This window comes from Rousettus aegyptiacus, unplaced genomic scaffold, assembly GCF_014176215.1.
Source record: "Rousettus aegyptiacus isolate mRouAeg1 unplaced genomic scaffold, mRouAeg1.p scaffold_m13_p_6, whole genome shotgun sequence".
Classification (NCBI taxonomy): domain Eukaryota; kingdom Metazoa; phylum Chordata; class Mammalia; order Chiroptera; family Pteropodidae; genus Rousettus; species Rousettus aegyptiacus.
In genome coordinates this window covers 71,876,668-71,890,829 of record NW_023416309.1, presented here as the reverse complement: position 1 = coordinate 71,890,829, position 14,162 = coordinate 71,876,668, and the positions used below count along the sequence as shown (strand labels likewise).

The 14,162-nt window shown below is 36.1% G+C and overlaps 1 protein-coding gene across 2 annotated transcripts in view; it reads left to right on the top strand.

Moving 5' to 3' along the window:
- CFAP52 (cilia and flagella associated protein 52) overlaps window positions 1–14,162 on the top strand; it is a 44,700-nt gene that overhangs the window by 25,550 nt on the left and 4,988 nt on the right. Inside the window, exons 8-12 of one of the 2 annotated variants that reach the window (XM_036223595.1) lie at window positions 1,287–1,457; window positions 6,179–6,327; window positions 8,589–8,707; window positions 11,270–11,421; window positions 13,456–13,558. In XM_036223595.1, coding sequence (XP_036079488.1) covers window positions 1,287–1,457; window positions 6,179–6,327; window positions 8,589–8,707; window positions 11,270–11,421; window positions 13,456–13,558 — 694 coding nt within the window. Of the gene's footprint in view, window positions 1–1,286; window positions 1,458–6,178; window positions 6,328–8,588; window positions 8,735–11,269; window positions 11,422–13,455; window positions 13,559–14,162 lie in introns of both variants that reach the window. The other variant, XM_016154660.2, reaches the window with a different exon arrangement.

The following is a 14,162-nucleotide window of genomic DNA, read 5'->3' as shown; positions in this document are numbered from 1 at the left end:
AAATAGCCAGTAGAGGGATTACTGGATCATATGTTCGGTCAATTCATTCTTAGTTTTTTTGAGGAACCTCCATACTGTTTTCCATAGTGGCTGTACCAATTTGCAGTCCCACCAGCAGTACATGAGGGTTCCTTTTTCTCCACATCCTCTCCACCTTTTGTTATTACTTGTCCTGCTGATTATAGCTATTCTAACAGGTGTGAGATGGTATCTCATTGTGGTTTTGATTTGCATTTCCCTAATAGCTAGCGATTTAACCCCCTAATTTTTAGCCTTTTTTTTAAATGCATAACTGTTCCCATTGTAATGAAAGTAATTAGACTCAAAGCAATTACTACAAGGTTTGTCTTCCACCAACACATGAGTCTTTGTAAAATACTGTATTTCCCATGTTGATTCCTTCCCCAAGAACACCTATTGACTTCTTATTGTCAAAACTAAATAAGTTGCATAGAAGGTTGGGTTTCTAGGACCACGTTCATTTATATATTTTTTTTTTTTTTTTTAAAGTTTATACTTACTAACATTTGGAGAGCAGAGAGATTTGTAAAGTGGGAGAAGATAAAATAATCCCTGAAAGTTCTGATGAAGATAGCCATGATTAAACTTTTATTTCTTCTTGTATGTATTATTCATATAATTTATAAAATAATTATACCTATTTTGTATATAAAATTTTATATTCTGATTTTAGTTAATGTAAACATTATAAGCATTTTCTATATAATTACTATATAATTTTTTAATTATGTGGTAAAATATATGTATATACACTCCATAATATTTTATGATTTTAATGGCTAAGCAAATATTCTTTGAATTGCTGTCCCATAGATCATTTAATCACTTTGTTACAATTAGATATTTAGGTTGCTTCCAACTTTTCACCCTTTTAAATAAAGTTATAATAACATCTTTTGACATAAAGATATTTCCTCCCACCCCAAAATTTAGGATTATTTCCCAGAAATGGAATTAATGAGTATTTAATTGCCATGGTCATCTGTGCCCATATGCCTGCCTGGAACATTTTCTTTATCCAAATCCTACCATGTTGCACAACCCATTTCAGACCATCTCACTGATGAAGATTTCCTGAGCATTGTAACCTATGCTTGCTTCTCCCTTTGCTGACCCTGGGTACCCAATATTGTCTGCTTTTCCAACTTTCTCACCTTGAAGGCATGTCCCAGGTCATATGCCTGATTTGTAACCTCTGTAACACTTCAGATGGTTAATAATCATTGATTAAGTGAATCTACTTCACCTTTTTTTTCTCCTTAAAGGAAACTCCAGTTACAAGGTGGCATCACTTCTATCACACTTCGAGGAGAAGGACACCAGTTTTTTGTAGGAACAGAAGAATCACACATTTATCGTGTCAACTTCACAGATTTCAAAGAGACTCTCATTGCAACTTGTCACTTCGAAGCTGTCCAGGACATTGTCTTTCCATTGTAAGTAGAAAAGGAATATATTTTACCCCTAAAAACAATAAGAACATGGAGATTTGATGCAGTTTGCAAGGAAATTTAATTTTATTAATACATTTCAATATCTATTAGCATAATAGATCATAATAAATCATAATAGATTATGATTTTTTCTCTTTAAAATTTTCTATTGGAGTGAATTATTTTAATAGACTTTCTATTGCCTTTCCTATATAGCTACATTAGTTTCTACAATTTAAATTTGGGCTTCTTTAGAGTGTTAGATTTCTGTTAAATCTATCATGGAAAGGATAAACAGACTGCAAAATGTTTTCCCAATGCTATCTGGAAAAAGCTTAGTAGTGCCTTTTTTCAAACTTCTTACAAGTCATTTGTTTTGTACCAATTGGGTCTTCCAGATAAGAGATCTTCCGGATCTTCTGGATAAATCCCACACAAAGCTCACAATTATTGTTCTTTAAAGAGCAAGACTCAGTTTGAAAACTCAATTCTTAAGATCATAAAAGGTAGTTTTGGTTCTTCAGGTCATCATAATTAGGTTTTTCCAAACATTTGTAATAGTAAAGATGGCTGGTGCTTCTTGTTAGGTGAATCTCTTTTGAAAATTGGTTGGTCATTTCCTTATCTCTTTTTCCCTCTTTTTCTAAGGAGATTTCTGTAAAATTATTTAGTTTGGATGCTTTTTATAAGAGTAGGTTTTTAGTTATCTTTTCAAATTATCATATAGTTATTGATCTATTCAGGTTTTATAACTCTTCTTTTTCTTTCCTTTTTTTTTTTTTTTTTTTTTGAAAAGTGGCTTTATTGAAATACAATTTATGGACCATAAAGTTCACCCACTCAGAATGTATAATTCAATGTGGTGTTTTTTGTTTTTTGCATGTTTACAGAGTTGTGCAACCATCACCATAATCTAATTTTAGAACATTTCATTATCCCGAAAAAAATTCTACTAGTAGTCACTACCCATTCCTCATGCTGAGTTGTGGAGACAGCTGAGCTAAGAGGAACATGGAGTAAATGAGCATCATGTTACAAGACTGCATTCTTCTTCTAATTGCTAATTTAGTTATGATGATGTATCTTATTTTTAACTGCTATTATTTTGTATACCAAAACATTAATATACTGGGAAAAATTTTGTATAAACCAGTGCAACTTCTGTAATATTCTACTATCATTTGCCTATTAACTAATTGCATATGAGCTAATACACATTATAGAAACAAGCAACTGTAGGTCTTTTTCCAATTCTTTATTTTCAACCTATTTGTCTTGTTTAGTTTTAGATAAGTCTTGGCCTTCTAAAGAATTTAATCCATTTATACATATTACTATCTAATAAGTTTATATTTTTTATTTAACATGTTTCCTGTTTTTTTTCTTTTCTTGTCTTTTGTTGCAGTAATCATGTTTTATTTGGTGTAGTCTTCCCCTTCCCCACTGCAGGTGACTTGGAAACTATTTATTTAATCTTTTTTTAAATTTTGTGATTATCCTTGAATTTTTAATGTATATATTTAAACAGATTTTTCTGTCAAAGACTTTAGTTAACCAACATTTATACCCTATTTTTCAAAAAAGCAAGTCTCAGCATATTTTATTTCCATCTTTACCTTTCTTTTACCATTTACCATGCTAAAATTATTTGAAATTACAAATACAGATTATATTATTACTTTTTTTACAATCAATTACTTATATTTAACTATAACTTTAATTCTTTTATCACTTTTTTTCACACATTTCCCCCTTTGATTTTTTTTAGAGGGGTAATTTTTTCAGAGATATCTGTGTATAAAAAATTTGGTCCTTACTTATCTGAATATATCTTTGTTTTACCCTCAGACTTGGACAATAGTTTGGCTAGGTGTAAAAGGAACTGTAATGAACTTTGTATTGAAATATACATACAGAAAGTTCATAAATCATAAGTAACCATCTCAGCAAAATACCATGCTTATATGACTGCCACCCTAGCCAAGCAATAGAACATTTATTTCCATTACCGCAGAATGTCCCTCCCAATTACTACCTTTACTCTCTTCCTTAAAGATAATCACTACCTGAATTTCTAGCCCCGTGGATTAATTTTATCTGCTTTTGAACTTTACTTAAATGGAATAATTCAATATATACTTTAGTAGGTTTTTATTTTTCTCTATGAATGCTTCTAATGTTAATGTCATACAGATCTTACTATTCTTGTAATTTTTTGTCTACTTGTTCTATCATTTAATGAGAGAAGTTGTTGGCATCTCAGGCAATGAATACAGATGTCTCCATTTATTTCTGTCAGTTTGTTTCATATATTTTTGAAGCTCTGTTATATATATACATATATATAACTTCCTGATGTATTGACATTGTTATCATTATTAAATGTCCCTCTTCATCTCTAATAATTCTCTTTGAAATTTCTTTTTTATATTAATATACTTATTTCAGCTTCCTTACTCTTTATATATTTTAAAAAATCTTCTTATTTTCAATACATATTTTTGATATATATCTTTATATTTAAAATGGATCTCTTAAAGCAACACACAATTATAACTTGCCTTTTTATCTAGTTTAGTAATCTTACTTTTTATTTAAAATATTTAATCTATTTACATTAAATGTAATTTTTTATACAGTTGTATTAAATCTTTAATTTTGTTATGTGTTTCCTTTTAGCTCATCTGTTCTTTGTTCTTCTATTAGTTCTTTTCTGCCACCTTTTATAGTAATCAGATGTTGTTAGCATTACATTTTAATTGTTCTGTTGGCTTTCTAGCTACATATCTTTGCATTAATTTTTTAGTGGTTGCTCTAAGGATGACAGTATGAATCTTTAACATATCACTGTCTGCTTAAAGTTAATGCTGAATTACTTCAAGTAAAATACAGAATAGGAACTTTGCAACAATATGTTTCCCTTAAACCTACTTTTGTCCTTGGTGCTATGTTTTCATGTATACCTATTTCTATTATAAATTCATCAGCACAATATTATAATTTTTGCTTTAAACAGTTGTATATATTTTCAAGAATTTAAGAGAAGAAAAGAAAAATATATGACTTTTGTGCTTACCCACATATTTGAGCATTTCTGATGTTCTTCATTCTTTCTTAAATATCTAAGTTGTCATCTTGTGTTATTTCCTTTAATTCTATAACATTTTATTTAGCTTTTTTTGAAATATAGGTCTCTGATGAAGAATTCCCTCAATTTTGTTTGCCCACAGATTTTATCTGGCTGATTGCTGTTTATCCTCAATGCTTCTGGTCTATTTGATAATAATCTTCCCCTGCTTTCCTATATTGTTAAGAAAATAGACATCTCTATGTCTATTATCTCTTATTTCTATGTCTCTGTCTCTATCTCTGTCTCTACCTCTATATCCCTTTCATGGGATTTTAGATGGGAGGGAGGAAATATATGAGCCTAGGGTACCATCTTGATGCATTTAGTTTTTCTTTCTTTTTTTTCCCCCTAAAACATAACCTTCCAGATCCTAAACTAAGGGCAATCTATTACTTGAATGGCTCCTTTTGGACTAGACTTGACTCCTAAGGAAGTGGACTGCTAATCAAGGATAGGGAGAATTTAGGAAACTTCTAGGTACATTCATTCTATAATATTTGATTTTCATGAGGGGTCTATATACCGCTTTAAGAGATCATTTTTTTCCAAAGGAGGAGCTTAGTCACTGAAGGCAGTAACCAATATAAAACTTATCATTTGTCAAATAAATATTATTATTCTAAGATTGGCTAGATTTATCTCTCTTAATCAGGACTGTCTGGCAAGGCACTTCATCTCATCTGCTGTTCTGTGTATCACTTACTCTTTCTAAGTAACAAGTCCAGCACTATAATTTTACCTCCAAGCCCTGAAGCTAAATATGTAGAAAAATTCCACTTATTTTCTATCAATTCAAAAGTGAATAGATCTTAAAGTAAGAGAGAAGGATTCTCTTTTCATGAATGTGCTTATAATGAAATATAGAAATTTCTGGAGAAGTTCTTAAATCTAAAAGTTAGCTCAGTCTCCACAGAGGCTGTAGCTAGAAATTCATACTGATAAAGCAGATGGTTTTTATTGTACCCTAGTATTCTAATTCCCTTTCATATCTGAATTGGAATAATATGTGATTTTTTTTTACATAATGGTATTTTTCATTCTATTTACAAGTTGTCCTTTAAAAAAAAAATTTGACACATCTATTATTCTGGGATGCTCTTTCTTATCCACAATCTCTTATTTTCTCATAACTAAGCAAAGAAATGTTTTGGATTATCTGCAAACATGAATTCTAGCACCGCTTTCCTTTTCTTCTTTGAAATTTTGATTATCTACTTTACTGCAAATTTTTGGTTAGCCTCCTTTAATATAAATATTTCACAGATGTACTTTATTCCAAGAAATGTTACTTACTGCCCTCTAGTCTATCAGGACATTGAAAGACTTTTACATTGACATTTTATTTTTGAGCAACTTTGTCCCAACTCTTCCTCAAGGGAAAGGACTGCAAAAGATTGTTCACTGATGATTTGTGGGCATCAAACGCCATTTTACAGAAGAAAGCTGTAAGACCGTCAAGCTTTGTGATAATTGATGCCTAAAAGGCCTTCTTCCCTGTATCCTTATGAAACACATTTTAGTGTCAAACGTGCATCTAATGAACACTGCATCTTTTATGGCTGCAACTCTTATTCTCTCAGTGGCTTCTTTTCAGTGGCACTGCTGAACTATTTGCCACCTGTGCCCAGAAGGACATTAGAGTGTGGCATACACTCTCCAACAGGGAGCTGCTGCGGATCACTGTACCCAACATGACCTGCCATGGCATTGATTTCATGAGGGATGGCAAGAGCATCATTTCAGGTAATGTTGGCATTCCAAGATTTGCTATTCTCATTATACGCTAGTCTCCACATGTGGATAATCTGAAGCAGCCTCCCTCTCTCTACTTCTTTCTTACTTCTATTCTATCCTCTGTTTGTAGTTCCTTTCCAGCTGGGAGATTTTCTGAGCTAGGAAGAACCAAATAGCAGTTTCTCTTCTCCCAAATTGCTACATATAACATGTGGTTTACTCTAGCAGGGAAATTTAGTAATTCAATTGCAAAATGGATTTGAGGCCTTAGTGAGTACAGGGCACTCATGTTAGAACCCCTTTTGTTGCTCAAGGGATAAAAACCTGACTTTAAGTTACACCTCAAATCAAATTTATTTTTAACTTAATTATTTTATGCCAATATATTTTAATATAAATTATAGACATCATAATATTCCACCTCTAAATACTTCAGTATGCATCTCTAAAAATAATTTTTCCTATAAGGTAATAATTTCTTAATATCTTCTTATGTTCAATACATATATTAATTTCTTCAGTGGTCAAAAAGTAAATTTGCTGGTTCACATCAATGAAAAGTCAAGTGGATCTTTAGATGTAGCTATTAAAATTGTGATATCAGGAACCTATCTCATCCCCTCTTTTCTTGGCTCCCTTTCCTCTGTATTGGCCTCGCCTTAGGGCATGTTTTTCTCCACATGGTGACCACCAGGAGTTCTTGACTTACATTACACTTAGAGCTAACAAACATTCGGGTTATCATTACTTCCTCCTTTTCTCTTACACCCCACTTTCCTTAATGATTCCCCCTTCGGAGTATATCCAAGATATATCAGGCACCATCACTTCTTTCCTAGATTACCCTAGTAGTTTCCTACCAGGTCTCTCTACTTCTACCCCTCCCTGCCCACCACTTTTCTCCTTCAGTCTATTCTCAACACAGAAGCCAGAAATATCGTATTAAAGTAAGTCAGATCATCTATTTCCAGGGTTCAAAGTTCTTTCGCTCTTTGTAATTCTTTTAATTGCAAAGGACCTGCACTTGCCTACAAAGCCATATGTGACCTTCTCACCTCTTTCACCTTTACCGTCTTACCTCTGACTTTGTCTCTTCCCACTCACCCTTGCTAGCCATACTTGATTCTTTGATATTTCCCACAAATAATGCATATAGGGTCTTTAGTCTAGCTGTTTAGTCTGCCTGGAATGTTCTTTTCCCAGATGGCTCCAGGACGCATTTCTTCACTCCCTCACTCCTCAAGTTTGCTGAAATGGGATCTGCCTTGAGCGTCCTATTTAAAATTGCTAATGTCAAGAGGTGAGACTAAAGATGATAAGAAGGAGCCAGCCATGTAAAGATGTGGAGGAAGAGCACTCCAGGCAGAGGGAACAGCAATTACAAAAGGTCTCGAAGTGGGAAATCACTTGGAATATTTGAGGACTAGAAAGAGGACCATCGTGTCTGGAGCTTAGTGGGTAAAGTTGGGGGCACCATTCAGGGAGAGTTCTAGTAGAGGAGTTTGAGGCTTTTGAAATTTCTTGATCAAGGTGGTAACATGGTTTTAAGAGGTTCACCCTGACTCCTGCATAGGAGTTGATTGTAGCAAAGCAAGAGTCTAAGACCAGGGAAGAAGCTGTTGGCTTGGGTGATGGTGGTCCAAGGACTTAAGAAGTGTTCAGATTCAGAATGGTTTTTAACTGTAAAGCTGATAGGACTTGTTGATGGATTTAATGTTGGGTTGGCCTGAGTGGATGGAATAGAGGAGAATCAAAGATGACTGTGAGGTTCTTGACTTGAGCAACTAGATAGACGGTGGCAACTTTCATTGAGATGGAGAAGATGGTGGGAGTGTGGTAAAGAGCATCAGGTTTAAAGGTGGCAGGAGGGGTGGGAAGCCAACATTTATTTGAGGATTTAATTATACACTCTAGGTGTGATTTCCACTTGCTTGTTGAATATACAAGTTTTGCAGCTCATGGGAGAGGTGGGAGCTGGCCTTTCCCCTTCCTCCCCACTCCAAATTCTCTCTCCTGGAGGGGATGCACCTGGAGGCAAGTTCAGCTAAGGGAAGCCACTTATTCCCCTCAGCCAGGTGTGACCAGTTTGGAAATCAGGGGAAAAAAGGGATATGATTCTTGGCAGTTGGTGGAGGACCGGCCTTTTTCCTTTATTACCACCTCTACTTCCCAATCCTGACTCTCGTTTATGATTTAGAAGAGCAAAGTCTGCAGAGAGTGTATTTATAATATACTGATCCTGCCTTCTTATTATTTTCTTTTCATGGCAGCATGGAATGATGGTAAAATCCGAGCCTTTGCCCCAGAGACAGGCCGGCTGATGTATGTCATTAACAATGCCCACAGGATTGGAGTGACGGCCATCGCTACCACCAGTGACTGTAAAAGGGTCATCAGCGGCGGTGGGGAAGGGGAGGTATTGTTTTTGAAGGCAGAATCTTTTAAAAAATATCCCTTGGTTTAGTGCAACTGCTTCATAGGAAGTCACTTATTTGATTTTTTAAAAACCTGTGCTGGGAGTCTGGCAGGACCAAATTAAGGTTTTGATGAAACCCTATCATAAATTTAAATTATAATACATATAAATACATTTGTTCACAGAAAGGATGCAGACATGAAAGCGTTCTGTGTGGAATCAAATTATGAATCCAAGTTGGTGTTTTGCCAGAGTTTTGGAATATATACTTGTTCTTTTCTATCAAAGACCATAGTTATATAAATTGTCTTTATCTTATTTTTTAAAAGAGATGCTAGTTTTAGAATCAATTCTTTAAACTACCCCAACATTTCAACCATTATTTTAAAATTATTACACTTGACCTTTTCCTCTCATCATTTTGAGGAGCATACAAATTCTTTCACTCACACATTCATCTCAGTGCCTCCCTTCCCTTACTCCCCAGCTGTTTTCCTATCTTTCCTGTCTCAACACTGGATGTTTTCTTTTCCTTTTTTTTCTCCATGCTATCATAGGGATGACATCAGGGAGAAGAAAGATAGCATCTCGATATGATATAGCCTTTAGCAGAATTTGGGCCAAGCAGATTAGTAGCTTGGTGTTTGTGTTCTGAAGTCACACTGCCTGGGCTCAGATTTCACTTCCACCACCTCCCAGCTGTGTGACCCGGGGTGGGTTCTAAAGAACACATTCTAAAGCCTCTCTGTGCTTTAATTTCCTGCACATAAAGTGAAGATAACAGCACTCCTATCAATGAGATATTTTAACACTATTTATTTTGTACTAAGTCTTTAAAATCTGATGTGCATTTTACCAGAGATGAAGAGCACATCTCCATCTGGACTAGTTGCATTTCAGGTGCTCTATAGAACTGTCTAACCCTAGACCATCGCCCTGCTTTGCTGATGCCCAAACTTGGCTTGGACCAGACCATCTTTATTCTAGGTACCTGAACCTGAGCTGATGAGAGGTGCTGGAAAAAATCACACATTACAAATTCATTGTCCTTGGCCCTGCTCAGCAATCTTTTCACTATATCAGCCATTCCTCCCATTTCCCACAGCTACTCCAGACCTTTCCTTCAAAATGATATAGTCTTTAAAGTCTTTGTAAGCACTGTAGACCAGGGCTGTTGGTTGGTCACATGTACACTGGTATTAATGCAGTAGTTGCTAAAATCCTCAAGTACTTTCACTTTCATTGGTAAGTGGCTATTGCCTGAGTTGCAAGGACCCTAATCCCACCACCTTATCTCTTTTCCCCCAAGAATACCCAATGCCCTCTGCAATCCTGCAATTAAAGGGCTAATGCCCAGTTCGGGGGCTGTTTGGCCAGTACCCACATCATTCTAGTTAGAAAAAGACCAAATGTGTACCTCCACATGTAGTGGGGTTTCAAGATTGGAGATTTATTTCCCTTGGCAATAGTCATTATCCCATCACATATCATACATAGGGAATTACTTGGACACCATAGAAATGAATATGGCCCAGTTCATTTGGGAAAATCTCATGCTTCTGCATCTTCTTCATTAAGAAATTATTTTAGAATGATTTTTAAATTTCATTTAAGGTTATTTTCCTCTTATAAAGTACAAATAAATTACTCATCCTAACACTAGCTTTTAGTCTAGTGTTCACCTAGACTACTGTTCTTTCATTGTCTGATAGTACTTATACAAGATAATTTCTGCTTTTTATTTTTCATAAATTCAACATATTCATTATAAAAAAGTATAAGCATCTGAATACATTACTATGTTTTCTGGTAGGGTTGTGACAGCACACTTATCCATTACAGGACATACAATAATAATTAAATAACTTTCCTTTGCTTATCTTTTTTATTACAGTTAGGGCATCATATTGACTGGTTTGAAATTTTGTGTGTAGATAGTTATATTACCTATGAATTTCATTTTGGGAATGAAATTCTCAAAGGGATGTTAGAAAACATTTTTTATAGAAAAAGGGGTGTTAGAAAACATTTTTTTATAGAAAAACGGTATTGGCCTTGATGGGGTTGAGACCCACTGATTTTTAAATGATTAAAATTGAGCAGCTGATGTGAAAGTTTAAATTATGGCTCTGAGTACCTAAAAGACTTCCTGATGGCACCATAAATTTGAGAGCAATGCTCAGCAGTAATGAGTGGACACATTATTTCACTTGAGTTAGCAGCAGCCCTTGCATTATTGGTTTTAGTGGCAGGTGTCTGCTACGTTTCTCGGCCCTGAAAGTAGGAGCAGGTGCAGGATCAATGGGAGCATTTTCCGAGCTCCACGGAAAAACAGTCTTGGTCTACAATTTAGCATTCCCACCCCACCGAACTGAGAGGAAAACAGGGAAATTAAAAAAAAACAACAAAACAAAACAAAACAGAACAAAACAGAATAACAAGTCAAGCAGAGCAGAAGTGAAAAAGCTCTTGGAATTTTTTTATCCCATCAGAAGTCCCAGCTTGTACTGAGAGCCTGTGCTTTGTGGCTTTCAGGTGAGGGTGTGGCAGATAGGCTGCCAGACCCAGAAGCTGGAAGAGGCCCTAAAGGAGCACAAGTCTTCCGTGTCCTGCATTCGGGTGAAGAAAAACAATGAGGAGTGCGTCACAGCCAGCACGGATGGCACTTGCATCATTTGGGACCTCGTGTGGGTACCTATAATGGGGAGGACGAAGCAGCACTTACAAACCCAATAATTATGGCATTATACTGAACCTTAAAGAAGATTCACGTAAAGGGTAGAAATCTTACTTAAGGCAATGTGAGGAATGTTCATCAGAGGTCATTCATCTCCATGGCTGCTCAGGGTTCGCAGAAGCTGATAGAAAGGGTATAGTTTTCAGGAAGAGCTGAATGTTAGAAGTTTCTGGACAGACAGGGAAGTCACTTTCTGGATACACACAGTGAAGCGTGATTTAACTTACACTAATTTAATTCTAATTATTCCCTCAAAAGGGAGAAGGGAAATAAGTAATGTCAACATTTCCTATGGTCATTCTATGCAGTCCGGTCAAGCCCAGAATGAGGCCACATTCTCAGGGACTCATATTGTAAGCATATTGCTACCTCCCCAGAGTGCCTGATTCCAAGCTAACTAGACCAAAGCACATAAACTCTACTGTTGGAGTAATTCAAGGATTTTCAAGGATGGTTATTATTATTATTATTTTTTTTTTACTATAAGCATTTTTGCTGTATGTTTTTATTTAGAATTAGACCCTATTCTCCTAACCCCTTTCCCTGCCCAGCACACCTCTACCACTCCTAAGATGCCTAACCTCTACGTATAAATGCACTAGATGTCATTAAGTATAGAAGTGGGAGAAAAAAAAATATATATATATATACACACATATATATGTATGTAGCAGAAGAATATGAAATGTTCTCGATTGGACAGACGAGAAGGGGAACTAAAGGCAAAGGCAGAACATTTCTTATTTTATACATTATAAAACAAAACTTATGGACGTGGTTCCATAGTGTAGCAGTTAGCTCATCTGCTTTACATGCAAAGTCCTGTGTTCACACCTCAGTGGAGCCATGGTCCATGATCTATGGCCATGCCACCCTGAACAAGCCCGATGTCTGATCTCAGAAGCTTAAGCAGGGTCAGGCCTGGTCAGCACTTGGATGGGAGGCCACCTAGGAAGACCAGGTGCTGTAGGCATAAATAATAATAAAAACCAAAATAATAATAATAATAATAAGCCTCTGCTTTCTGGCTCTGTGTGTTTCTAACTTTTATGTGCATATAAATCACCCGGGACTCTTGTAATAATGTAGATTTTGATTCAGTAGATCTAGAGTGGCATCTGAGATCCTGCATTTGTAAAAGCTCCCAAATGATGCCCCTGGTGCTGGTTCAGGGACCGCACTTGTGGGAGGTGTTGGCCTACACCTAACTTCCCTTGGGAAAATTAGTAACTAGAAGGGCATGTCTATGCTTGTTTCCATGAATGGTTTGTGACCACTTGAAATTTTTAAAGCAGAAATATTTTGTTAATTTGTGCTAAAATCTTTTCAAATGGTCAGTTCAGATACCATGTTTGAAAACTTCCAAAATAAGAAGAAACCGTGCATTATTTTAGCCAATAGAGCCTCACCTATGAGATGGCGACCCAGCTACATTGTCTATGGAAGGAGAAGCTAATTTACATAGTTTTTGATATAGCACCTAAAGCAATAGTTCTCAAACTACATACACATTAGAATCAACTAGGATGCTGATTAAAAATGCAGTTCTTTGGGCTTCATACCACCCTCCTGAATCCATATCCTCAGAGGTAAGGCTCAATAATATCCATTTTCATAAAGCCCTTCCTTCCCCACACTTTGCTGCTCAGCTTTGTAGAGACCTTCACTTCGAAATGGCAACCTCGGGAGTAAAGTACTTTCTCTGGAAGACAGCAGCTTGGCTCTGAGGTCAGCCTCTCAAACTTCCTTTTCACTGGAACTTGAGGAGTCCAGTGCTTTCTCTTTAGAAAAGAACCCCTCCCAGTATCTTCAGACTGCCCCATAGGTGCAATGGGAGAATGCAGAAGTGGAGCAGGCAGAGTAAGAAATCTGGAATAAATAAAGCAACCCAAATCCAAACTTGTACCAAATCCAGTTTAAATAGTAAATACATTTTCTAGGGAACAGAAAGTTGAATTTCACACCTTTTGAATCTATTTTTCAGGCATCTTAGAAGAAATCAGATGATCCTGGCAAACACCTTATTCCAATGTGTTTGTTATCACCCTGAAGAGTTCCAGATCATCACCAGTGGGACAGACAGAAAGGTAACCATTATCAGCAAGAATTAAGATCTTCCTGGTACAAGAAAAGAGCAATGAAGCATTGTGGCTGAGGGTGCAGACTCTGGAGTCATTCCAGTTCAAATGACAGTTTTGCTGTTGATCAGGTGTGTCACTTTGGAAATGCCGTGTAATCTTCTGGTGCCATCACTTCCTCATCTGTAAAATGGAATGATGATACCATCGACCTCTTAGAGTTGCTGTGAGGATTAAAGAAATGCTCGCATATAGTGCTAAAAGCAGGATGCTAGCACATAGTAGGTTCTCAGTGAATATTGATTTTAATTATTAGGAAATTTCTGAGGCCAGAAAAGAATTGCTGTGCCCAAACCAGCTGTCACTTTGACTAAATTCAAAATGAATGACAACAGAGTTCCTTGTCTCTCATCACTCTACTTCATCATTTAAAATCTCTTATGCTGGAGAGTTCATGTCCTTGGGTGAAGATTGGTCCTTTTGGGAGCAATGTTTCCCCTTGGAGCAAGCAAGAGGCTTTAGAAGAGAGGTAAGGAAGGGTAAGGACACTAAGGTGTAAGGACATGGAGGGGCAAGGACACTAAGGTGTAAGGACACGGAGGGGTAAGGACAC